The following is a 23879-nucleotide window of genomic DNA, read 5'->3' as shown; positions in this document are numbered from 1 at the left end:
GGAAGACTTGATTACAGTCTTTGATTTTTGACATATGGTATTTGATGAACTGCTTGGTCTAGGGATTTGATACCAGTATATGGGGCCTTCACTTGAAGACCAGAGGACCAAATCTGAAAATTTTTCTGATGATTAGGGATGATGTGTAACAGCTGTTCTCCGTCTTACTGGCAATTACTTCTGTCCATTTATTAGTCTACCAATACCCACATCGTAATTATTTTAAATTAAGCAGAAAGTATGCCTCTAGTCCCATGGAGCTTGGTGAGGTCACTTGTGTTTTCAGTTAGATTTATGTAGTCATTTGCTGAATCAGAACCTGAGTAAGAGAATGACTTCAGTAGAGTAGGCACTAAGTCTCTCATGAATCAGGTCCCTTTGTTATCTTAAAAAAGTTATTTCTAAAAAATGTTTCTTGCAGAAAGAGAATGAGTTTTAATGACTTTGGAATGGTTTTTCCCCAGTGTTAATGAATAGACAGTCTGTTGAAAAATTCTGTACCTCTCCCTGGAGAGAAACTGCAGAATAAATTATTACTTAGCCTAACAATAAAGTTTGGGTCAATTCTTTGAAAATAAATTATTCTTCATTTGAAGGTCATGCTGTGACTGGTGATGCTCAATGATTAAAAGCTTAGTCATCCTCTTCAGTTCTCCTGGACTGGTGCGCTGTGTGTAGGAACTGAGCTGGAGCTTGACAGGGACCAATAGGCCAGTCATCGGTCTGTGTATTGATAAGGAGCCTTTTTAAAGAGCAAGGTATTAGTAACATTCATTTTTTGGTTTTGTTCTCTTTAAGAAGCAAACCACTACATTTTTGACGCAAATTTTCTTTGCACATCAAAAATAGCTAAAACTTGTTTTACTGATTTGTTCTCTGAAGGTTTCTCCCCTCCCTTTCTCTTTTCTGTTTTAGAACAGGAAAGAACAGACCTGTTTTCATTGGGAAGTGAAAGCTTAGGGAAACATGGACTCAGGTAGTCACTGTTTCTGGCTGGGTTTCCAGATGCACAGGAGGGTTCCGCATGGTTTCTTCACTCTACACCCCTTTTCTAATCAGAGAAGAAATGTGTTCGGTTGTTGGAGGTCACAGCTCTCGCTGGTTCTGCAGCATTCATTTCTGCACATTCATCCAGCATTCAGTTCTGCACCTCATTTAGTGAGGTGGGTGTTGGTCTCTTCTCCCAAGTAGCTAGCGATAGGACGAGAGGAAATGGGCTCAAGCTGCGCCAGGGGAGGTTTAGGTTGGATATTAGGAAAAATTTCTTTACGGAAAGGGTGGTCAAGCATTGGAACAGGCTGCCCAGAGAGGTGGTGGAGTCCACATCCCTGGAAGCGTTCAAAAAACGGGTAGATGTGGCACTTCAGGATATGGTTTAGTCCAGTCTACCCTTGATTGGTTTAGATGGGCTTGGTAGTGTAGGTTAATGGTTGGACTGGATGATCTTAAAGGTCTTTTCCAACCTAGACGATTCTATGATTCTGTGATTCTCTGCTAACCTCATCCATGTCCCACTCAGAGCAAGCTGGAGCTCAGTGAGTTTCCATTCCACATGTGACTTTTTCATCAGAAAGGAGCACTTCAGACAGAATATAAGGCTGTTTTGAACTGCACCTTTGCAAATCTTCCCAAAACCTACTAATTAGTCCCTACGGGTTTTGCTTAAGTGCTTAGTAGTAATATTAACAAGGTTTTGCACACTGCGGTACTCTTCAGGTACAAGCTTTCAGGGAAGGAGGAGTAAGGAGTGTTGCATTTCCTCCAAGCTGACTGCAAGCCACAGATCCTAAACTCTCTTGCACAACCAGTTTGACGCAGAATTTCCACTTGGGGGATGTCCTTTTATTCAGGCAGTCTGCGAAGCACCATACTCCTGCAGCAGTACTGGCCACGCAGCCACCAGTGGGGGGAAAGGCGCCTAGATTCTTTAATTGCACAGATAATGAACTTTTGCTCCCTTTATCTTATAATATGCTAGTTAGCTATGTAGTTTTCTCACGCCGATTGCTTTTTTTCCTGGCATGTATATCCATTTATACCACTATTTTTGCCATTTACTGTAACTGCAAGTTTAGCCAGGTCAGATGAAATAAGTATTTTGGTTTTGCTAGTTACTCTCTAATTACTGTAGACTGTCATGATTATCATTACTGGAACTCTTAATACATAGTTTATGTACTTATTGGGGGTCAGCTACGCATCTTGTTCTCTCGTTTGACGGATTCTCACTAATCGACACACAAATGTCCTTGCAGGTGACTAGGCGCAAGTCCGCAAGCAGTGCCTTGTCAGGAGAGTTGCCAGCTGTACCAAGTTGTCTGACAACATATGTGGCACTGGTCCAGAGCATCAGAAAGTTGCCTTGCAATATAGCAACTATTGAATGCAACATACAAATGCTATGAAAAATTTTTGTTATGATAGGAAAAAAAAATGTTCTTATAGACATATTAATTTTTTTGATTATCTGAAGAGCCTGTAAATATCAAAATTGTTTTCCAGTGGGAATTGTTGTTATGTGGTTGGATTTTTGGCAGCTTCCTGTTCTTACTGTGGCATTAACAGGCTTAATCAGCAATGGACTTGAACATATTTCATGGACTTTGAGAAACCTCAGTTTTTAATACAGTCCTCAAAAGAATTGAAAAGGTTTTGCATTTGGGACATTTTTTTGTGCTGAAGTGATTGATGAGACTGAATTTTTTAAAATCTAGAAATTGTCATTATGTGGCTGCTTAAAAAGGACAAATTATTTTGTCTAAGTTCGAAGAAGAGTGTCTAAGAAGCAGGGAAAAATAGGTAATAACAGTCATTCCACAGCTGCTGTGTGGGTGTTCTAAGTTGAGCAAGCATACAGAATGCAGGTGTATGCATTTGTTCAATATCTTTTTCGGGTGTTTTTTTGTTGTTGTTAGTGTATGAGTAGCACTTTAACAGAAGAATGTTTTCCATGCTACAGTTTCCTAATCCAGTTTCCAGTTTGGTCACAGTTCTGTAGAGAACTAAAGTTTCTGTAGAGAAAATGGGATGAAGAACATTGAAATTATGTTGGAGACTTGGGCAATTTTTAAACAGATTTCTTTGGTTTCAGCGGATGGTTCCTAAAAAAACCCAAACCAAACAAAAAAAATCCCAAACCCTGAACAAAACCAAACCCCCTGAACAAAACAAAAACCCCACCAAAAAAAAACCCAACACAAAAAGAACCCCCAAAATCGGGAAATATATGGCTGCTTAGACTGAGATAGGAGTAGTTTTTACTGATATGTGATTAGCATGGATAATGCTTGAAGTGAAGAATTATTTAGCTGTGGAAGAACGTGGTTGCCAAGGTGCTGTGGGACTCCATGTGCAGAACCTCCTTCGCCCCGTATCGCAAGCTGTGGAGTGAGCGCGCAGTACAGCTGGCCTGTTGGGAGCCTCGGAGCAGTCTGGGGGCTTGCAGTAGTGCAGATGGCTTTCGTTCCTCTTTGGGACCACTGTTCTTTTGTTCTCCGTTAGATGACTCCTGTGCCAGGTGCTATTCTTTCCATTTCTGTAATCTTTAAAAGGACTGAGATTTTTTTTTTGCCATTAGTATTGAGATTCTGAGAATGTCACATACATTTAACAAGCTTTGCAGAGATTGCTGCAGTCCCATATAATCACGAACGCTTCTTGCCTTCTCCTATTCCATTCCATTTCTCTCCCTAGCCTGATTGTGCTAAAGAGAACAAAAAGCAGAACATGTGGCTAAAATGTATCCCTCTGCTCACATGTTTATTTTCGCCTTTCCATGTAGTTTCTCTCATCTATTTATAGCATGACCTGTTTCTGTTATTTTGTGTCAGGAGCAGAGAGTCCCCTGTGTTAGGTTTATATATATGCAGGCATATAGTGCCTGTATGCTGAGGCTCTGATCCCAGCTGCTACTATGCAATCCTACAGCAAATTGTGTGAGGAGAGGGATGGAAATCCTTTACCCCTCCCTTACAGAGCTAATATTGCAGGATCAGAATATGGTTCACAAATTTAAAATCTATTGTCGGGGGGGGACACAGGGGGGAAACCTATGAAACTCACTTTGAAATATGCACATGCACGACTGCATCTCCCACTCGTGCTTAAAGAAGCTTATATTAGAAATGTTGGAGCTTTTTTCATGAGCAAGAATAACTTTTCCAATATTAAGTAAAAATTGACTATTATAATAAGATACAAAAGATTTGTTCCCTTTCAGAAGGCAGTTATGCTTCCCAGCTTTGAAGATGAGGTCTCTGAAGGATTACACTTTTTAAAAATTCTGTTCGCTTTTCAGAAATGATGTTCTAATAATAATCTAAAAGTAAATTGATTAGATAGTCATGGAGTGTGATTTATCATTTTAACAGTGAGGTATTGTCTTATGAAAAAAGTCTTAATGCTGCATTAATACATCACAAGAATAATCTAGAAGAAAGGAAACATTTGTCTTGGAAAGTTTATTTAACATGAAAATAACCTTTCCAAAAAGAACTCTACTGCAGTTTTTATATAAACGCAATTCACAGTCCTGAAATTATAAGATATTATGTTGATTGTAGTGTGGCTTAGGGTGGATACAGAAAGAATATAATTTACTGCGTTCTAGTCTCAGCAACCCAGTAAGTTACACCACTCATCCAGAATTATAAATGAAAAGAACTCGGGTACTTGTAAATCTTAGAATTGGTGAGTGTGCTGTGAACAAAAGACTGATTACTGTAATGAGATGAAAGTAATTAAATTTGAATTAATTGGGCAGAACTTAGCTAGTCAATTAAAGAAATGCCTAAGTCAACTTTTTAAAAAAACAGATAATCCAGAAATATAAAAGAAGACTCTGTTGTTTATGTTGTGGTGTTTTATTCACAATTGTTTGCAAAGACTTACATAGCAGTTTCCCCTTGGCTTGCAGTGATTTTGGATCAAATCTGGTTTTAGTCAAATTGTAATTAATAAAGGAAAATTATAGGCCCATTACTAACATGGTATTCATCTCAGGAGTGACTGCTAGCAAGAAGTATACAGTGGCACAAAGTCCTAATGCTTAAGTATTCATCACTTGCTGAGCACGTGAAACTGAGTTTCTGCATGAAATGTGCAGGAAAAAAAGGAGTTGTTTTTTACATGCTACATGTGTCAAGATGGTTTCTGTTTGATAAATTATTTGGTCATGTGAAGTACAGTGCTGTTTAGACTGCCTTACCTGACCTCATTTTGTTAATGAGGCCTTAGAAAAGAAATCTAAAACACAAGGTTGTGTCTACGGTAGTAGCTTCAGTGATGGTTGCTGAGCCTCTGTTTCCATCTACTACATGTTATTTCTGTCCTTGACACACAGCTAGAGAGAAGAAAGGAGTCTGTTGCAGAGGAAACCAGGGGACAGAGAAACTGAGGTTTCTCACTGTGTTCCATGACACTTGGGATGTTGGAATCCACCTTTCCCCCTTTATCAGGAGGGACTGCTGAGTTTCCCTGTCAAATCACACGCCCTGAGAAGATTTTAGGCCTCACAAGACACATAATACCAAGGCCTGTTGGCCATCTGCTATATCTGCTCTTCCTTCTGCTTGTTGCCTTTAACTTTTCCCCTACCTCTTTCCTTAATTTAGCATTCCTGCTTTTTAACTTACTTTTCTTCCATGTTTTCTTCCTCCTTATCCACTTATCTACATACCTTTCCTTCATTTTTGCTTCCTCTAATGTATGTCAGAGCCTATATCCCAATCACAGTGTCTCGTCATTCTCAAGAGCATGGGGAGAATGTGTGAGGACTGGCAGAAATCGCTTATTTGTATATTGACTGGTCATAATTGACAGACTTCTGCTGAGTGAGATGTCGCCCTGTTACTGTGGAGTCTTCTCGTTAGAGGTGGAGGAAGGTGGACTTCTGTGCACAAGTCTTGCTCATGTCTGTAGCTGTGAGCAGCAGAGGGGCTGTCCAGAGCAGACCAAAACATGGGCCAGCGTTTCAGTGAGAAAAGTGTGTGGCAAGTATCAGGTAATATACAAGAAGTATGCCTTCTGATGGTGAACAGCCTTCGGTGGGATACAGATAGGAAAAATAAAAGAGCCTACAGACAGCAAACCATCAGGCCTCCAAAGGCTGACATGGCAATTACAGATAATTGCTTTAATTCTGTAGAGTTTTGCTTTTATTTTGCGAGAAGTAGCCAAACTGTGCATTGAGTGACTAACTGGAGGGATAGTGTGTGATTACTTCAGTATAATGTCTTATAATTACTGTGGATGAATAAGTTACTTGCTTAAAGAGCAGTTTTTAAAACAAATTTAGATAAAATTGCTTTTTCACATTGAGTTTGTGACATAGGCTTAAAGTGAAAACGTATTTTCAGTGTGACAAAAGAAATAAGGAAGAGATAGAGATACTGTCTTTCCGCTCCTTTACCTTGTCTGCCCTGGTGCACTTACACAATGTGGCTTCTTTGTGAGAGCAGTCTCCAAGGACGATGGATTGTGAATTTTCTTCTCTCTGAAAAGTGTCCTAACCATTATGCTGTAGAGTATTTTGTACTTGATCTTTATTGTAGCAACTGCAACTTTACATGATATTAAGGGAAGCAAATTTTAAGTCAGTTCTTCAAAAAATGGAAATACTCTCTTTTCTCAAGCAAATGCTGTTCAGACTATATTAACATGGGGAGAATGCTTTCCTTACCCTTTAAGTTGAAAGTGCCTGAAGCCATCTTTTCTGTGAACAAACGAGCCATCAAATAAGAAAAAACAAACAACCCCCTCCAGATATCTGATGTGATCAGTTTTAGCCCAACCTATTTGTCAAAATTATGAACAGCTGAAGGCAGGTTTTTTGATAATGGAAAATGTTATGCAAGCCAATGCAAAGTAAGCCAATTTTTTTCATACTTTATAGCTCACCTGCAATTTGTGATTTATTTTTTCTTTATTAAGGTTCTCCAAGTTTAACTGGAATTTGGAGTTCTCCATGGGGGAGAGAGAAATCTACCAAAATATTTCCTCCTCCTAGTCTGTCAGATTTGTGGAATATGGGGTAGTTAGCTTTTCACCATGACAAGTTTTGCATATCCTGAATAGTAGGAGCTTTCTGCATCAAAGATGCAGAAAGAGTACTTTGAGGCTAGTCATTTACATGTATGTGGTGTTGAATCTTCCATAACAATAAATCACTTACCCTTTACCCTGATGGGGACCATTCAAGCAGGACTTGGTTATTACACAATTCCCTGAGAAGGAAGATTCCTGACTTTCCATAAAGCTACAGAATATTCACTTTCAGCTCTTGAATAGTGAAAGTTAGTATCACGTGTTAGCTGAAAGGGACCTCCAGAGATCTAGTCCAATGTTTTGCTCAAAGCAGGGATAAGTTCTAAGTTAGATCAGGTTGCTCAGGTCCTGACTGGTTGAATTCTGAATTTCTTTAAGGATGAAAATATCATAGCCTCTCTAGGTCCCTGTTGCAGAGCACCACCCACTTGTGAACTTTTTTCCTCCCTGTAAGTCTTGATGGCAATTTGCTTTCCTCATCCTTTAGCTGTGGATCTCTGAGAAGAGTCTGGCTCCATCTTCTCTACACAGCCCTTTTTGTAATGAAAGACTATAAATGGGATCCCTCACTTTGTGCAACGTTCTTTTACCAAGCCTGAATAAACCTAGTTCCTGCGGCCTCATGCTCTGTGCTCCAGCACAGCTAACAATCCTCGCTGCCTTCCACTGAACTCTTGAAAACTTGACAAACCTGAAAGCTTGTGATTTATTTTTGAGGAAGCATAAAATATACCCATCTTTCCAAAATTTTCTAAACTATCAGCACAGAATCATGTAATAACTTTTGGTTTTCCTCCTTCATTATGATCAAGAGAAGCAGAGAAAGATTGATGTTATTTTTAACCTCTTCAGTCTTCCTTCTTAAAGCATTTGTTTCTTTTCTCGATTTTTACCATACTTGAAGTATTTACTGATGATTATATCCTTTATTTTACAATTTCTAAGGTTCTGGGGTTTAACTAATACTAATGAGGTGTCTTTTGATGCAATGGAGGAAAGAATGGCTTATTTAGAAACACTTAGGTCTGAGTAATGTAAATATTTCCAACTAAGAAGGCTGTCCCTAGACTCCCTAAATTATCTGAGGTCCTTACAGTATTGCAGTTTCTAACTAGAAATGCTACTGATGTGGGCATTTGCTTTGACAGTGACCTTTCCTCAATGGAAAAACTGACCTCATTATGATTTGTGCAAAACCGCTAGTCATAGAAATTAGTGTATTCTATTAAGGCTTATTATGCTGAGGCGTTTATAAGAAAAATAATCTGCTCCAAAACAAGAATTTGATACTACAGAGAACAACTGTACTTAAACAAACCCCTTGAACTCAAAAACTTCTCAAGCAGTTTAATTAGATGAATCCCTGGCTGTTATAATTCATCAGTGTTCTTCCAGACTGTTGATACTATCATTAAAGAAAGAAGAAGAAAAAACCCAAACAAGACAAAAAGGAAAACCAAGCCCAAGTAATTCTGATAACAATTTTTAGCCATTTGCAGACATTTTCCACTTCTGTTGAAAATATTGAATTAATAAGAAAAAATTATGAATGTAAGGAAAGGTACTTCTAGGTTTCTCTTTCTTAGATGAGTCAAAAAAATAGGGAAGTCGGCATATGAACGGGGGGAGGACATTTTGGCAAAAGTGCTGCGGGAAGTTCTTCGCCATTTCCTCTCTTCCAGGGAAAGACCGTTACAGGCTATTTTGATCTCTCCTGAGGTAGGGAGATGATGATAACCAGGTGAAGCAGTTTTGTTTGTTTCTGATGATGACTGTGATCAGCTGTGAATTCATATTTTATTCTTTAGGAGATACAGTGCAACTCTGTAACTAATATATTAAAGGATGATTTGGTGAAGGTAAAAATTTCAGTGTTTCACAGTGTCCATAGGGTCTTCATCAAACTTTCCCTAATGAACTTTAAACTGTGACTGCTTTCCGCTGCTTTTTCCGGTATTAATGAGGATCATTATATTTTGGATGATGTTTCTACTGAACACAGCTGTCTTAGAGCATGTTGCCTGTGGTACCCCTTGTATTAAGGTTAAGAATTGTGTTGAACCCACTGACTCATAACAGCTAGTGCCATATGAGATAATACTTACAAACAGGCTTGCTGTTTTGTTTTGTTTTGTAGTTCTTGGTGTCTGATACAGGGATAGAGCTGAATTCTGACCAGTTTGAAGGGCTTTCATATGACTGTAGAGCATTCAGTTTAGAAAAATGGAAATTACGTATTGGAACTTCTCTGGTTTTCTGCAACAAATACCATAATGAAATGTCTTATTTCAGATCAGCTTACCTCAGCTGGATTTTTTCATTGGACTTGAACACCTTATTTTTTTATATATATTTAGAGAGAAGAAAACTGCATTTACCATCCTTATTACTGTACAAGAAATGCACTACGGGGTTAGCTGTCATTTGCTATGAGACCAGGAAGACACTGTCTCCTACTGGGTCATTTGAGCTATAAAAGTTGGGTCATTTCCACCATAAAAGCTGGAAGCTGACAGATAAATTAAAATGGGCATTTAAACTACTGTTAACAGACAGTAGTCTCTTAAGGTAATAGACATACTAGGCAATGCACTTCCATACTGATCTCCTTCTTGAAGGAGCTATTTGTAATGCCTTCCACAAAACAAAATCATTTGGGTTCCATGGATTTTGAAATTATTTCTGTTAATAAAGGTGTTATTACAGAATATTTTTTGTAAATACAACTGTTAAAATGTCTGAAAAAAAAAAAATCAGAAGTTTTTCTCATTTTCTGAATCAAAACCACAGGCTGATAAGTCGTACTTCCTTGTTAGTGAAAAATTCAGATCTTGTTCATCCCTTAAATATCCATTGCTTGGTGTTCACAAATGAGCAACATGTGTAACAGTTGAATGGTCATGTGACTTTGGGACCCAAAACTTCAGATTTCTTCCATAAAATTAATGAAATTCTGCCGGTTTTAGATATTGGTTGTTATAGCTAGTGTGTTTATACTACATATTTCCGTAGTATATTGGATCATGCTCTTGGGCTGGTCACACTATGCTGTGAAGGATGCAAAATTCTCTCAAGCATGAAGAATAGGAGTGTGTGATGTGGTGGCTGTCAGTACTGTTGGGAAGGATGCATCTTGAGAAAAATCCAACTGTTTAAACCTTTGCCCCTGACATTTGCTTCTTGTGGATTTATATAGCATACATCTGTTGTATAGTATAAATCATCTGATCGGAGTACTGTACTTTTCTGACTTTCTCAAAGCATATTCCATGCAAAACATAACACGCTAATCATTAGCTTTTTACACAGTTCTTACATTTATTTTATAAAACTCTTGGTGTTCATGATTTTTGAATTTCGTTTAACACTGGTAAGAATTAAATGGCATTCTGCATCGAAGTGCCATCAGGGAATATGAATAAAAGTTCTAATCTAAATAGAATCTGTGCAAGGGTAATTTCTAATTTTTATAGGAATGTTAAAACGAAGAAATCGAGTTCTGTATTTGCAGCATTTCTTGACAGATACTGATGCTGTAAATTATACAACTGTTCTTCCTCTGTATGGATTTTGTTGTACTCACAGCAATTTATAGGTCCAGAGTGCAGCTGCTGGAAGTCATTTATTCTCAGTTCTGTATTAAATCTATCATATACAAATGCATTAACATTCAGTACAGAGCTCAAGGGCTTATGGCTTTTTCTTTCTTGCTCTGACTTGCTGTCCTGTAAGTGTTTGCAAGGTATGCAGAAAAGAACATTAAAAAAATTAAACTGATATACCAGGAAAAAAAAGGAAACAGTATTGTCCATGATAAATACTTGAAAGCAGCTCATTTTGCAATTTAAGCCTAACAGCAAAACCAAAACCTACTGTTAACATTTCTGAAATTGGTAATGCTAATAAGCTTGCTTTTGTGGATTAGGACTTCAGTTCCATTTGCTTGAGTGCCGCTCCTTACGCATGTCAATTCTAAGTGTCTTCATGCTACAGAAACTTAATATTCCCTGCCGTGTTTGAATGGTGTGCACCTTGAGAGAGTGTGTGAGGCTATGCCATTGATATACTTGATTCAGCTTGTTTTAGCTTTGGATTTTTTTAACTACAAAAAAGGAAACTAGCTTGTTAATTATTTGGGAAGTATTTATAATGAATGTTTAAAAATAGTTGAATTCTAACTGGAGTTTGACAGAAGAATAGGGGCAAGGGCCATGAATATTTGTTGCGTATATAATCTGTGAGAAAATAGCAGATGGAACAGGCTGCCTGATGTGAGTCGTGTACCTGTTTATTATTGATGATTTCACATCTTTCATATTGAGATATTAAATCTAGGAAAATTGAACTGTGCTCTGCTCAAGACCAGGAGAAACTTGTACCTAGGGAAACGAGCTGATTTGTTGGAGAAAGAGATCCTGAACTCTTGTGGCAGATGGAATACATTTAGACATGATTAGATGTATAAAAAGAAGGCTAAAAAAGAACAGGCTAAATGTGAAAGATCTGTTTGGTATCTGTTAAACCGTGTATCAGTGAAAATGCTAGATGACATGATCTTCCACTACTGATAGTTTTACTTGAGTTGTTTGTAAGTAGCCTAATACCATTAAGGCAGGGAATGAAACAAGTTTTCAATCTAATAAATATCCCCAAATCCTAATTTTAAAATCTCAAAAAGAAGCAAATAAAAAATAATCACATATGGTATTATGAGAATTTAATACAATTGCAGAAATAAATAATTGTGGATAAATGTCATTCTGCCACATTTTTCAATGAGTCATCCTCCACTGAAAAAATTCCAGGCCAAAATATTTCCTGAAAGCTTTAACAGCTGTATTCTCTGCATTGTACTATATATGAATGTTGGTACTTTATATTTTCCATACCTTTGAAATAATTGCAGTATGAAAGATCTTGTATTGAGTCTTGCTCAATGTGTTTTACTTTGATTTTTTTGTATGAATGTTTACAGAACAGTTTTAACTTGTCATTTCTCACAAATGCCAGTTTTCAGATGTCTTTACTCCTATGAAAGAAGTTAGGTTATGCTTTGGCATATCTTCTGAACTTCCTACTACTTCTGCAAGCTCCATGTTCTGCCTTGTATTACTTAGATGTGTATGCACAAATTCCTTGTCTATCAAAAACTGTGATAGGTTGCTTAATTTTAAGCTTCACATTAAATTACAAGTTCTCTTGATGGCCAGAAATGTGTGTCAATCTCTGAGCTCTTTTTTCTCAAGAGTGGACATTAACCAGCAGATTATTTAGCTGAAAGTATAAGATGGAATTTTAAACAACATAGGTCAAACTAACACTAACTGATACAACATGCTTCTGAAACAAATGGTTAGACCTACCAGCTCTTTAGCTTTCTGGAAAGAGATCTCCAAGTCACATTAAGAACCAAGCACTGAAAACAAAGCAAGTTTAGATAGGAAAAGAAAATTATGCTGTGAAAACACTGGACTTATTTTAAACTGTATTTGACAGCATCATAAAGAGAAGATATTCCTTAGGTAGAAATGTTAACAAAGAAAAAATTTGCTGCTTTACTCTTTTTTTTTTTCCTTTTTTTCTTGCCTTTACAAAGAAAAGATTGCTGCTTTACTCATTAAATTGCATAAGAAGACTGTAGGCTGCTGCTGCCCTACTTTTGGGTACTTCTACAGTGGCTATCCTATTTTCAGGTGCTTGGAATCAAGTGAGGTTGGTGTATCACTGACTCCTTCCCATCCGTTATTTTTTCATCTTAATCTTCCTTACACTTTTTCACTATCACTCTTTTGTGTTGTATCTCCCCCATTTCCTGTTTTCTTCTCTTTAAATATTTCTGCGCTATTTTCTCCCTCTCTTTTTCCTCGCTTCCTCTCCTTCCCATCTTCGTTAGCCCTCTCTTCTCTTCAAGATTTGATAAGACCTTCTGGAGGTTCCTGACTTCAGAGCCTTCTCCCTGATGAATGTTTCCTGCTCTAGTTCCAGGCAAGCTCATTGATGACAAATGTGACCATAACTGGACTAGGAGAAAGCCTTCGTGAGCTAATATATTAAAGTGGTATATGTTTGCAGAAAAAGAATTGCTGGACTTAAAGAAAAATTCTTACATTAATTCTTACAGGGAAAAATTGCTTTTCTACCTTTCAAAATCAGCTACTTCATCTAGGAGACTGATAGTTAACAAAGCAGGGTATTAGAGGTGTGGGGATCAAATCCTGAAATAATAGATAGAGGAGTGACAGCAAGGTGTTGCTCTATCATCTGTAACTGGGCTAGAAGTTGCTGAAGCATATGAGACACAGAATATTGTGCAGTAGTTGCAATCTGATGCAACAAAGTCATCAAAAAAACCTGTATCTTCCATAGCTGAACAGCAAATTCCTGAAAAATGTTAGCAAATTAAAAAAGCTGGGATATTAACCAGTCATGGGCAGTTTTTGATACTTTGTATAAGATAGCTTTGCTTTTCTATGGTATTATATATCAGTTTGAGTACGATTAATAGTAAATAGGTATAGATACAGAGAGCTGCAAGGCTTCACTTTTAGTGGGAACATCAGTCCTGTAAGTCTCTTTGCTGCTTGCTCTAAGCTGACTGGAAGTTAGTGGTATAGACAGTGTAGAGTCGTCTTAGAGGCAGAGGGTATTACTGTAGGCTTAGTACTGTGCTAACATTGACATGGCTTTGTACTGTAACACTTCACATTTTGTGTATTCATGCATAAGTCTGATACAAACAAACTCTGCCTACAGTTTATAACCATGCAGAGTATGTGTATTTTGTGTGTGCCTCTCTCTCTCTGTATATATGTTCTGTATACACACTGTAGTATGGTTTAGCATGAGACACCAAGAACTGCTGATGGCTTCTTAAGTCAGGAAAAATAAATCTAGAGGCTGGTTAAGACTTTTTAGTAGTAAGTTAGCTTGGAATCCCTGACGATCAAACACATACTGTGTTGGTGCTTTGTAAAGATAGGTTCCTATTTTTGCTTTCAGACCAATCTATAAGATAGATCTTTTAAAATTACTTATTTATGTGGTGCCTGCAAACACTGTTGTTTTGGGGATTGTCAGGTTTCACCATTGTCTGTCTATCGGAGAAGAGAAATGAGAAAGGAAAAAAATTTATATTTCTGGAGTGTACCTGTTAATTTATTTCATCCACCTGTTTGGACTGGAGTAATCTCTGGAAATCTATGTGGTTTTTGTTTTTGGTTTTTTTTTTTAAAAGCAAAATGTGAACAAACTGGCTTTGGGAATGCATGCTTTCTCTATGAAGGAGCAGATGAGATTTTTAAGAAGAGTTTTCATCTCTATGACACTGGAAGATTTAATCATTTGCTTTCTAGAGTACTTAAATGTAACAGTGACTCGTGAAGGTAATGGCAGGATTTTGATTCAGTCAGTGAGAAATGCACAAAGTGTGTTTAAACAATGTCTTTGATTCAGTGCTGTTCTGAATTACTGGCATGCCTTCTCAGTGGTGTTTAACTTGCTGTGAATGCATGTAAGGTGACCTTTTGTGGTCAGTGTAGTACAGCTCTATGATGTAGTGGTTTCGTTTGTGCTAACAAAGCCATTATCCTTAGTCAGGCGTTCTTCCCAATGTGTGTTTGTGTGTCTTTTGTACGGTTGTAGTCACTTGTGTAGGTAGTCAGTTCAGATGTATCGTTAAAAGCCTGACGTGGAGGAAAGGGGCCATTAGGTCATGCTCTTCAGCTTCTGTAAACTTACCGTTTTGTAGAGTGGGAAGGGTCAGCTTTGTGATAGAGTTTGTAACAGTTGATCCCTACTGATGGTAAATGCTTATCTGTTTAGATGAAGGTACTGTGGGGTGCAGCGAGGGCTGGCCGCTCTCTGAGGCAGGAGCCTCACCAGCCAGGGCCCTGAACCGCTGCCCTACATCAAGGTGAGCCAGGCACGCCAGGCGATGGTGACTGGGTTCAGCCGAGAGTCCAGGCCACCGGGAGGGTTCGTGGTGATGAGGGAGGTCAGAGGACAAGCTGGGAAGTCAGTCCATGGATCAGGTTGAGGGTCAGGCCTGGTAAGGGTCACCAGGTGAGAGACAGCCCAGTGATTGCTCAGGAGCGCCATGGTGACAGGGCAGGACTGAGCTCAGGAGGTCAGTCTGGGGCTGAAGATGGGATCGGGGTGGGGGGGCCCGTGGGCTGGTAGGGGCCAGCTGTGGCTGAGCGGGAGACTGGCACTCCTACAGCAGGCAGGGACTGAAGGTCCCAGAGTGAGCTGAGCTGGGGCTCCACGGCCCAAGGGTGAGGGGTGGGTGAAGCCCCCAGCCAGGGCTGGGCAGGGCCTTTGAGGCCCAGTAGTGCTCTCAGAGCCCTGACAGGTAAAAGCCTTTAAAACCTGAGTGAAAGTAGTCTTGGAAGAACTGACACAGCTGCAGAGCACTGTAGCAGTCAGTATCAACCCCAGATCTTTTTCACTTTCCTGTCTGTGAGATATTTTCCTTCCACTGAATAAGACTAGACAGTACTTATGAAGTACGTGAACTGGAGCCTTACCCAGATAAACAGTGCATGAGTGCACTCGGAAGAGTTTGAGCTTTGTTATTGTCTTTGATTCACCAAGTACACGCAATTTGGCACTAAGCTGAATGCTGAAACCCAAGTTTAAGCTGTGGTAAGAAGTAATGCTTTTGTCCCCCAGCCCTATATATAGTAGTATGAAACCCTGAGGGTTTGTGTGTCTGTGTCTTTCCTGGATATAGAAGTCAGTTCAATGACATCTGTCTCTGCGAAGAGTGAGCTAGGGGACTGCAGTGCGCTTTATTTGAAGCTGCCTTCGTGAACCTCATGTTGACTGCAGCCAGTCCAAAATATGGCAGTGTGATTTATACCCCCAGTGATGCCTGGATCCCATGAGTTGTGCTGATTCGAATACTCAGTGAACAAGAGCTGGCTTCCTGGTGTATTGTGCTGTCAAACCTTAAATGTATTAAGTGTGATAAAGAACGCTTTGGGTTGGTTTTTTTTTTTTTCTTTTTTTTCCTTATTGAAGTAGTGCAACCGAAGCTTAACTGTGAAGGTAGTTTTCAAGTTTTCCATTCAAAGTCGGCTTGCCCACTGACCATGTTTGGCTGGAATGGTCCACAGCTGGGAATCTGTGACTATCCGTTCATTTGCCATTCTTATCAGGGACAACCAGGTATGAGAAAGACATAATAGTATGTCCCAGGGAGGCTGGGACAGCAGCCTGGGGAAGTATACTATACTGGGCCTCTTAGATTGGCAGGAGTTGGAGACAGGACTATCTTTAAACTGGTCTCATAGGACATATCTAGAGCTCAGTTGCTGTCTTAGTATGGAAGAACACAACCCAGACCAGTGGAAATAGTCCACTAGTCTAAGTTGGAGTAAGAGGAAGGTGGTAAGCTGTGATGAAAAAGTAAAATAGGCTAAAGGTCAGTAGTGTAGCTGGATGAACTACAGATGCTCAGGTATTATGGTATGAAGAGAGTAGTAGTAAGGACTGGTTTGGAAAATTTCTTCTCTGTAGTTCTGTTTGTCTTATGCCTCTGTGCAGGGGGAAGATGATCCATCCATACTTACAACAGTCTCTGAGTAACAAAAAAATATGGTCATAGTATGTGTTCTCATGTTCCTTTTGTTCTGGTGCCATATTTTACAGATATTTCAATCCTATATGTACATACTTTTCCCTATATGATTCTTTTGCATGCTTGAGTAACATTGTCTTGTAGCATTCTGTACCAAAGTTAATTTAGGATATTTGGGCAAGGGTCAGTACGTACAGAGTACCTATTGCATCCAACTTTCAGTGCAGCCAGATTTGACACACTGAATGCTCAGGCCTTTAAAAGTCTGTGGTCTTAGTTTGGAAACTTGTCTAAAAGTGTGTAAGTCATTCAAATTTAGCACAGTGCCCATTAACTTGTTAAGAGCTGTGATGGTTTGATAGTTCATAGGAGAATGTTAACACACTGCTTGTAGTTCTGAAGTGATAGCTTCTATCAAAGGCTAGCTTAAAAGAAACTGTATACTTTCTCAGTGTTGCTTTCTTGTGTTTCCTAGTGGTATATTCTCTTGGACAAGTAAAAAAGGAATCAGATGGTTTCTGTATTTTTCTCTCCCGTGGAAAAAGTTTACGGACTATGGGTTAACAATCTGTTTGTAGAGGCTAACTTTCTTCTTCAGAGAACTAGTTACATTATTCTGATAATCCACATATGCAAAGATGTGATAGAGAAATCACTCAGTTGTAGGGGGTTTTGGTCTGTTTGTGCAGAAGATTGGACTAAGATTATGAACTGTCTCTTCTTGTTCACATGAAAAATCTTGAGGAATTAATGCTTCATCAAGGTGGAAAAGAACAGTGGCCCTACAGCTTCTTTTGGGGCTGTCCAAGGCTCACAACTGAACAACAAAGTAGTGATGAGTTTCATGGGTCTAAGCATTAATTTTTTTTTAAAGTGTTATTGAACAAAAGTGAGGCTCTTCATAAGTGAATTTACCAATACCGTGATTCTGAAACTCTATACAATATTGTGTGAAACAAACCATTCTGTCTTTTAAAAACATTAACACACTGAATTTTTTTTAACTGTTTCCAGACATGTTTCTGTGTTATTGACTTGCTGTTACTGTTACTGGCTTTGTGCTACTGGCTTACCAGTTTTGGATTTCTTATGATCCCCTCGTTCCTGGTTAGACAGTACTGTTTTAGAGGGAAGAAGTCATTTGGAAGGACTTTTGAGTTGTTTGCATATGATGCAGCAAAGTAAGGAATGGTTAAGAATAGAAGCCAGCTAGACTGAAGTGTTGTATTGACTTACCATTGTATCTCGAGGTCTGTAGCTTCCTTGCAGCATAGGAGAAATGAGGACATTGTGTTGTTTCATTTATTTGTAGGAGATGTAGATTCACTAATTAGAATGAGAGTCTGTGTTGAAAAATAAATAACACTTTTTGCTGAGAGTGCACTGGATAAATTGCAGATACTTTACCAAGGTTGGAGGTGCAGTAGTATTTGGATTTGAGCACACTGGGCAATGAAGTAATTCCTGTACAGTGGTGATTCACTTATATACTGAAAATGTAAAAATATGTTAAGTATTAATATGCCCAAGAGAATAACTCAGTTCTCTAATTCATGATGATCAGCTGGTGAAACAACTGTCTGCTTCTGTTAAAGGCTCCTCACCACCCCCCCACCCCCACCTTTGTGGTGGTTTTTTGTTGGTTGGTTTTTACTGTTTCCCTAAGATTTCCAAGTTAGCCTGAGGAAGTAAGATGCAATCCTATGTCCAGTGCATATCTTGCAGTAGATGAGATTTTAAAAGCGTAGGACTGGTTCATTTAATATTGAATGCTCTTTTCTTCAGCCATAAACTTACAAACTTTATGCAGTGAGAAGTGGACACTGTGATGCTTTTGTAAATAATGCATTATAATTAGACTTCAGCTTGCTTTAGAGTGGGCTGCCAGCAGCTTTGTATGCATTTTGTTGTTCATTCTTCATTGTGCCTCTTCTCATCGTTTGAAGCTGGTGCCACAGGCTTTTAGTGTTCTGATGTGCTATTTTCCCTTCATTTTTTATTGGTCCCCTGAATTTAACTGTCTCCTTCACCCAAGCCATTTTGCAAATATCTACTAGTTTTTTTTTCAAAGGGAGAAGATGTGGAAGGAGAGTGGGGAGAATGTCTAGAGTAAAATAGGATGTGACAGGAGGTTCCTTACAATCCTGATGTTGACTGTATGATTGCACCAAAGTCCGTAACTTTCAGCTGTCCGAATAAGCTCCTGAGCTGTGCAAGCTCCTGAGCTTGATTCCTAGAAACAGTTAAATCTGACTTGGTAGCTCTGTCGAGCTGTGTGTTCCTTGTTGTCTGGGCTGGCAGGAGGCAGTAGGGTTTCAGGAAGATCTGGGTGGAGAAGGGAGGAACAAGATGAGCGTGGTAAGATCCCTGAGTGCTTTAAGTGTGTACATAGCGGGGAGAGAGGAGAAGCAGGCAGTGGCACTTCACAGAGATGGCTTCTCGCAAGCACCTTTTTCATTTCCAAACCTTCCATGCTTCCCACTTCCCAGGAGTACAAGGTTCTCAACCCTGTCCTGCTGTTCCTTTCTGCTGTGTGCTCTGCACATACGCTGGTGGGGCAGGGAAGCAAGCACGGGAAATTTGTTTAGATGCAATAATCACAGAATTCCTTGCTTAATCCTGTCTGCACCTCTGTCCTTCTCTATTACTTATGAAGAAAGATATGTCTGGGAGGAAAGACAGCTAATTTCCAGGCCAGTTTTCTCATAGAAAAACTGTGCTTAAAAACAAGCAAAAAGCGGACAGCTCATGGTGCTGGTTTTAAGACACAATAAAAACTTGGGGTTGTTTTACACAGACTTTGTCCATTTCTCATGAGATAAAGATGATTCAATTGTAAGTACTGTTGTAGCCCATTTTCACAATCTTTGATGAATTTAACTCGACGTTTCCTTAAACAGAGTAGAGATAGGAAAAGAAAAATACATTACTTGTCAGTTTTGAAGTTTTGGACTGCTTTTGGAAATAAACAGCATGTTCTTTTGCTGACAGGATTTGAAATCTAGCAATCAGCGAGATGAAATTGCTGCGGCACGTGCATCCCTGAAGGAAAATTCATCTCTTCTACATTCAATATGTTCAGCTTGTTTGGAACATTCAGATGTTGCATCCCTTACAGCCAGCAAGGATTCAATTTGCAGTGAAATACAGAATGCTCTCAATGTAATTTCTAATGCTTCCCAAGGAGTTGGAAATAAAGATGCCCCACCTGCATCTCACACAGCTACTCTTGGAAGTGCACTTGATGAGCTTGAGGTACGTGAACCTGTAAACCTGTGAGACGGCAACTTTTTTTGAAAAATGGTTTATTTCATTTTTTTTTAAAAATGGTTTATTTCATTTTTTTTTAAAAATAATTAACTATTGCTGTCATAAGTGATGGACCTAAAGGCATTAGAAACCGATGCTCTGCTTAGTCCTAGTCTAAATAGCATCACTCTGAATTATTTCATTGGGAGGGATCACTTCCTTCAAATGAGTTTGGAATTAAGTCTTTCATGTGTGTTCGATATCTGACTTCCTTTGAACAGCAGGCAAGAATTAGTTCCAAGTATGTCGCTAATGGTGGATACAGACACATCCTTGAATAAGTGGGCAGAACCCATGAGTTTAGTTTACAAATAACAGTGATTATCAGATGATGGTGATTACTGTTACCTTGACTGCATTTGAACTAGTACAATGCAAGTTGAAGTCCTTTACTCCAAAACTTGTCATTGGGATCATTATGTAATTTATGTAATTGAAGGATTTAGAAACCAAATTATGTTTTCTGCTTATCATTAAATAAAGTGACATAACAAATATGTTTTCACAAATTGTGCATTTCTACTTCCATTATTTAACCAAATACTTGGAGAAAGTCAGTTTTTAATCTACTCCTGACCTGATCCTAAGCATTTGTATGGAGCTTTCCCTTTTTCTCATGGCTGCTCTGGCTCTTACCAGTGTTATTTTCCATTGTCCTGCCAAAAATGGTAGAAGACCTCCTGTAGATGAGATTACAGACCATGCTCATCATCTGGTGTAACTGATGTAGGCCCAGATCAACAAAAGGAATGAAAGTTTCTAAACACTTCTGCAAATATGGGTCTTTTTGGTTGTAAATTCTTGGACTTACCAGATCTCAGCCTCAGAACTCCAATACTGTTGATACATTTTCAGGAGAATTGATGTTATGACTGACGGTAATAGATTTTGTCTAAAATTTTCAATGACAGGTTAGAGAAATACATTGAAATCCATATATGACACAAATCTTGTAGTGGCAGTTTATTGAGCAAAACAGACCTCTCAGTCATGCTTAAAGTTGAATCTGGCAGGTTTTCTCCCCACAGAGGAACAGGCTACAGTTGCACGTTACATGTCATCCTTCCTTGCTTCTCACACCAGGTGTTAAAATTACAGTTTCTAATCTATTTTCTTAATAAATGAAGTAAAAAGAAACATTTAAGAGCAATACATGTTTGTTACAATGAAACTCTGAGTGACAAATGATATACTTTAAGTGAGAGCTATTATTTACCTATTTAACTTACAAATTTTTTAAAGACGATTTGGCAAAAGGATTGCATCTTCTGACCGTAGATGAATTCATCTTGACTGTATGTGAGCAGCACCATTTTAATGGATTTTTAAAAAATGTAATTAAATGTATTATTGTGTTAAAATTTAAGAATTGTGATAATCACAAAATGGAAAAAATTCTCTTTTTGATTGAATTTGTTTTTATTTGGAAACATAAGAGCACAGAAGTCTGACTGTTGTAAAAAGCCATTTGTTTACGGAGTTTTACATACAGTTTTACCTAGGTGACACAAATGGGAATTGAAGCTGTGTGAGTTAGATAAAGCACAATTTATAGGGCATTTAACATTACATAAAATGATTTTATGAATTAGATGGTTGCACTTTCCTTTCTTTACAGAAAGTTCTATTGGCTAGGGACCTGAAATAACCTTTGCTCTGTCTTTCCGTTGCAAATACAGTGCCATGAAATAGATTGATGTAGTAAATAGTCTGTTGGGAACAAATCTCATTAAATGTTTATAGTGTGGAAATGCATCACGGAGTTTACCCAGCAATTTAGTATCTAGATGTTTTGCAATGTCATTCTTCCTTTGCCAGTGCTGTCAGTGTGAAAATTATTACAGATTTATAGGTGAGGAAACCACCAGTAAAATTAGAGCAGCTAACTCTTAAATCAGTAGATTCTCAAGAATTCCTCTTAAAGGCTCCATATAACTACCACGTCACTCATAAATAAACACAAAATTGTAACGTTGCAAATTTAACTGCATATTAAGATCCGTGGGTGCAGGTTATCTAATGCCTTTCACTGGTCTTGTACCTTCTGAATGTAAAGAGATTTCTCACACAATGAAACAGGTCTTGCATGCCTGACTGTCAGCGTAGTCATCTGATATGTGGTCCTTTAATGACCATGGCTATCTAGCAGACTAATGGCATATGAGATGTCAAAATGCTCTAAATCTCTCCAAAATGTCAAAAAATATAACCAGGTTTCTGGACACCCATGATCCCTCTTTTTCACAGATCAGAAGACGAATGAGGGAGAAAACAGTCACCTAATAATTCTATTTTAAATGCATGCTTATGTTTAAGAACTCATGTAGCTAACCACTGTTTAGCCCTGTTGAAACAAAACCGCAAAACGGCTTGTTCCATCTCTGGTGTCTTCTGATTGGTTGGAAACTGGATCATTTTTTCTGCGTAGATGAACTGATCATAAGTATTCGATGAAATTGCTTGAAGAATTTAATCTGTGGGCAGAATCTTAAGTCATATTTTCCTGGTTATTATTGCCTAGGGTTTTTTTTTGGGGGGGGGGGGGGGGGGGTTAACTTAGAGCCGAACTGTAGTAGCGTTTTGCCAGTGTTATTTGTCCATCTTTGCATGAACTTTCTACAAACTGTCTCCTAAAGACATTGCTACTCCTCTTCCGTCTGAGGTTTGAAGGCAGTCGTTTTGCTAGCTAAATGGCTAATTGGCTGTAGCCTTCAGGTGTGTCTTAGTCTTCCACAATCAGTGAAGCTGTTTCAGTAGTAACACTTAAATATTCTGCTTTGGAGGTGTGTTTTACATTATGATGGATATTGTATGTATAGCCTTGTGTTGAGGGTGCTTACTTAAGATACAGGAGCGCAACAGTGAAGTTGCTGCTCCAGTGAATAGTGACCAAGGGGCACAACTCCAGCAGAGGTGGGGTACCACAGAACACTTTGGTATTAAGGACTGTAGTGTCAATGAGGGAGACAGTTTCAAATCTGTAACACAAATAAACCTGTCTTCCAAGTCAGAAATTAATGTCCTGACCTCCGGATACTGACTATCTTAGAATGCCTTCCCTTGTCATTCTTAGAAGATCATCGGGGATGAGTCTTTCATGTGTAAGATGAGTTTGAAATTATCTATTGGGTGTAAGTTAATTATATATTTTTTAAAAGGTAAATATTTAAACATTAATGACTGGTTTTATGCAGTTTTCCAAATCTGTAATAATACGCTAGTTATTAAAGTCAAAGCTTTTTCATTTTTCATTTTGCTCTGTCTTTGGATATAGCCAAAGTAATGAAGACCTAGATAATGCGGTCATTAAACGCTTCTTATGCAGGAAAGCATGGTTCCTACCTGCTGAGAACTGTTTTGATTCTGCTTTTAAACTTATGCATTCTTACTTAGAGAGGTGACAGCTGAAAGGGGTTAATTTCCCCTGCATTTCAGAGTCCTTAATGGCACTTCTTACCACTTATTTACAATTTCCTGTACTGCATTTGCCTAATTTCCTGCAGTGCATGTTGTGTTTGAGACATGTAGTAATTTAGCTTGCCTCCAGGTAAATTGGGTGTAGTTTTCCTTTGCATTCAGCCATAATCTCACTACTGTAAGGAAGCTCAGCAAAGAGAAGAAATGAAGAAAAAATGGGTGCTCTATACTAATACTCTTAATGTGTCTCTAAGTTAGCCTTCTGAACAAGTGGTATCTTACTGCCTTCGCCCTTCCAGAAAAGTGTCTTCAGGTACATTTCTTTCCTTCTGTGGAAATAGCTATTATAGCAAAGGACATGGGAGTTTTGGTATAGGGAGGCTTCTGATGACAACATTAAGAGCTGGGTTGCTGCTCCTATCAGGCCTGGCTCTAGGCATTGGCAGTTAAGAAGTTGCCTGCAAAAGCAAAATGACTTCCTGTGCTGTTTCCTGGGAGAGCCAGTCTGGCTCCATCTGCTGCCAGCAAG

At 38.6% G+C, this 23879-nt stretch overlaps 1 protein-coding gene across 3 annotated transcripts in view; it reads left to right on the top strand.

Annotated features, from left to right (window-relative positions):
* The window catches only part of CTNNA3 (catenin alpha 3), a 544923-nt gene that overhangs the window by 96188 nt on the left and 424856 nt on the right, over positions 1 to 23879 (top strand). For all 3 annotated transcript variants that reach the window (XM_075717289.1, XM_075717292.1, XM_075717291.1), the window contains one exon: positions 19616 to 19879. In XM_075717289.1, the coding sequence (XP_075573404.1) occupies positions 19616 to 19879 (264 nt within the window). The remainder of the gene's footprint in view (positions 1 to 19615; positions 19880 to 23879) is intronic.

The sequence above is a fragment of the Pelecanus crispus genome, chromosome 10 (assembly GCF_030463565.1).
Source record: "Pelecanus crispus isolate bPelCri1 chromosome 10, bPelCri1.pri, whole genome shotgun sequence".
Classification (NCBI taxonomy): domain Eukaryota; kingdom Metazoa; phylum Chordata; class Aves; order Pelecaniformes; family Pelecanidae; genus Pelecanus; species Pelecanus crispus.
Note: the sequence above shows the minus strand (reverse complement) of the source record. Positions and strands in the feature narration are given on the sequence as shown.